This window comes from Suricata suricatta, chromosome 15, assembly GCF_006229205.1.
Source record: "Suricata suricatta isolate VVHF042 chromosome 15, meerkat_22Aug2017_6uvM2_HiC, whole genome shotgun sequence".
NCBI lineage: Eukaryota > Metazoa > Chordata > Mammalia > Carnivora > Herpestidae > Suricata > Suricata suricatta.
The window spans coordinates 24763156-24765770 of record NC_043714.1 but is presented as its reverse complement, the minus strand read 5'-3'; the positions used below and the strand labels follow the sequence as shown (position 1 = coordinate 24765770).

The 2615-nt window shown below is 38.8% G+C and overlaps 1 protein-coding gene across 1 annotated transcript; it reads right to left on the bottom strand.

Moving 5' to 3' along the window:
* Positions 1-1148: 1148 nt before the first annotated feature.
* Positions 1149-1652, bottom strand: LOC115279283 (40S ribosomal protein S3a-like; the record flags this gene model as incomplete). The annotated part of the gene is made up of 1 exon (XM_029923829.1): positions 1149-1652. A coding segment is annotated over one exon (504 nt), but the record flags the coding sequence as incomplete, so codon positions are not given.
* Between the last annotated feature and the right edge of the window lie 963 nt (positions 1653-2615).

The window sequence follows — 2615 nt, the reverse complement described above, 5'->3', positions numbered from 1 at the left end:
GTAAGCCAGGCAGAGAAGGACAGAAACCATATGTTTGCACTCATAGGTCTAGCAGGAAAACAAGAGAGACCTAATGGAGAACCAGGGGGAGCGGAGGAGGGAGAGAGAGTTGGGGAGAGAGAGGGATGCAAAACTTGAGAGACTATTGAATGCTGAGAATGAACTGAGGGTTGAGGGGGAAGGGGGAGGGGGGAAAAGAAGTGGTGGTGATGGTGGAGGGCACTTAAGGGGAAGAGCACTGGGTGTTGTATGGAAAACAATTTGACAATAAAATATTATGGAAAAAAAATAAAAGAAAGTCAAATCTGTTGGCAAAATCAAAAAAATAAAAAATAAAAAATAAAACTACTTGCCTGACTTGCTTTTTGGGGGTGTTCCACCCTCACCTTAAATTACTAGGTTTTACCTTCTTCCCATTCTTCTGTATCATTGCTAATGACAACAGTGTTTTCTTCATAATGTCTCTGTAGTGTCCTCTGTTCCACACTAAAGCTGTTATTGGGGGTGCCTGAGGGGTTCAGTCAGTTAAGTGTTCAGCCATTGAATTTGTCTCAGGTCATGATCTCACGGTCTAGTCCATGAGATTGAGCCCCCTGTAGGCCCTATGCTGGCAGTGTGGAGCCTGCTTGGGATTTTCTCTCTCTCCTTCTCTGTCTACCCCTCCCCCTCTCACTCTCTGTCTAATAATAAAGAAAATTAGAAAAAAAATTTCTTAAAGAAAAAAAGCTATTATTAGATTGTTACTTTTATAATTTCTTTTAGATACGTCAGTTTCTTTTCTTAAATTTAAATTTTAGTTAACATGCCACGCAATATTGATTTCTGGAGTAGAATTCAGTGATTCATCACTTACATGCAACATCTAGTGCTCATCACAACAGGTGCCCTCCTTAGTACCCATCACCCATCTAGCCCATCTCCCACCCACCTCCTTCTGTCAACCCATAGTGAGATTTGTCAATTATTAATACTCCTTGCTTGTTTCACCTCATCCATTGATTTAATTCCAACTCACCAACAAACAGGCCAACCGAAGTCTCTTCTTTTTGTTGTTGTTGTTATTGTTTTCTTTAAAGTTTACTCATTTATTTATTTTTTTAAACATCACAAATAAGATTTTTTATTTGTCACCATTAAATGACTGAATTTTAAACAGATTCTTGAACTGGTGGCTCATATCCATCAGCGTGTTCAACTTTAGCACTGGTCTCATCCTCAGTAGCTTTTCCAGAACTACTACCTTCACCATGAAGCTCCATGAGCTTTCCCAATTCAAACTTGGGCTTCTTGAGCATTTTTACTTTTCTAACGAAGATATCATGGAGTGGATAAATGGACTGACAAGCCTTCTCTATATATTTTCCGATGCTATCTGGAATCAATTTACTGACCACTTCTTTCAAGTCATTTGTCTGCACCTCTTTGGTCATGATTTCCATCATCTTTTTCCGAATTTGGCAGACCTGCTGGTGCTGAGCATAAGAGGTCTTTCGAATCTGATTGTTGCATTTTTTAGTAAAACCGACACAAAAGAGACGAAGCAAATACCCATTGGTAGTCTTGACGTCAATATGAGCCTCTATCATGGTCTGCCATTTTTTTTTTACCATGGAGCACATTTTGTCCTGGGTAAGATCCATGCCATGGAAATTTGTCAGAGAAAGCAGGGAAGGGGTAGAGAGAGGGAGAGAGAATTTCAAGTGGGCTCTGCACTGTCAGAATAGAGCTTGGCCCTGGGCTCAGTCTCATGAACTGTGAGATTATTACCTGAGCCAAAACTAAGAGTTGGATGCTTAGCCACTCAGGCACCCCTGAAATCTCTTTTTTTTTTAATTGCTTTTGTTTTTTGCTTTGCGCAGTTTCAGTCACTACCCATGGTCAACGACCATCAGAAGTAGACTATCTGTGTTCTTTCTGATGAAATCACCAAAAGTCAAGAGTAACCTAACTCTACCACATAATGCCTATGTCATTGCCCTCTCTTCATCTCACAGTAGGCATTTTATCATCCACATCATCACAAGAAAAAAGGTGAGTAGAGTAGAATAGGATGTTTTGAGAAAAACCACATTCACATAACTTTTATTATAGCATATTGTTATAATTGTTCTATTTTTAGTTATTATTGTTAAAATTTTATGTGCCTAATTTATAAATTAAACTTTATCATAGGTATGTATATATAGGAAAATCATAGTGTGTGTGTGTGTGTGTGTGTGCATATATATATATATATATATATATATATATACATACATACATGCAGTTTGGTACTATTTATGATTTTAGGCATCCATGGGGGTCTTATACTGTATTCCTTTTTTTAAAAATATTTTTTACCTATTTTTGAGAGAGAGACAGCATGAGCAAGGGAGGGTCAGAGAGAGAGGGAGACACAGAATCCAAAGCAGGCTCCAGGCTCTAAGCTGTAAGCACAGAACCTGATGTGGGACTCAAACACACAAACTGTGAGATTATGACCTGAGCCAAAGTTGGACGCTTAACCAACTAAGCCATCCAAGCGCCCCTTGTACTGTATTCCGAAAGATAAAGAGGCACTATAGGAATACTTTGTTTTTGGCACTTTTACTGTGCTTCACAGATATGGCATTTTT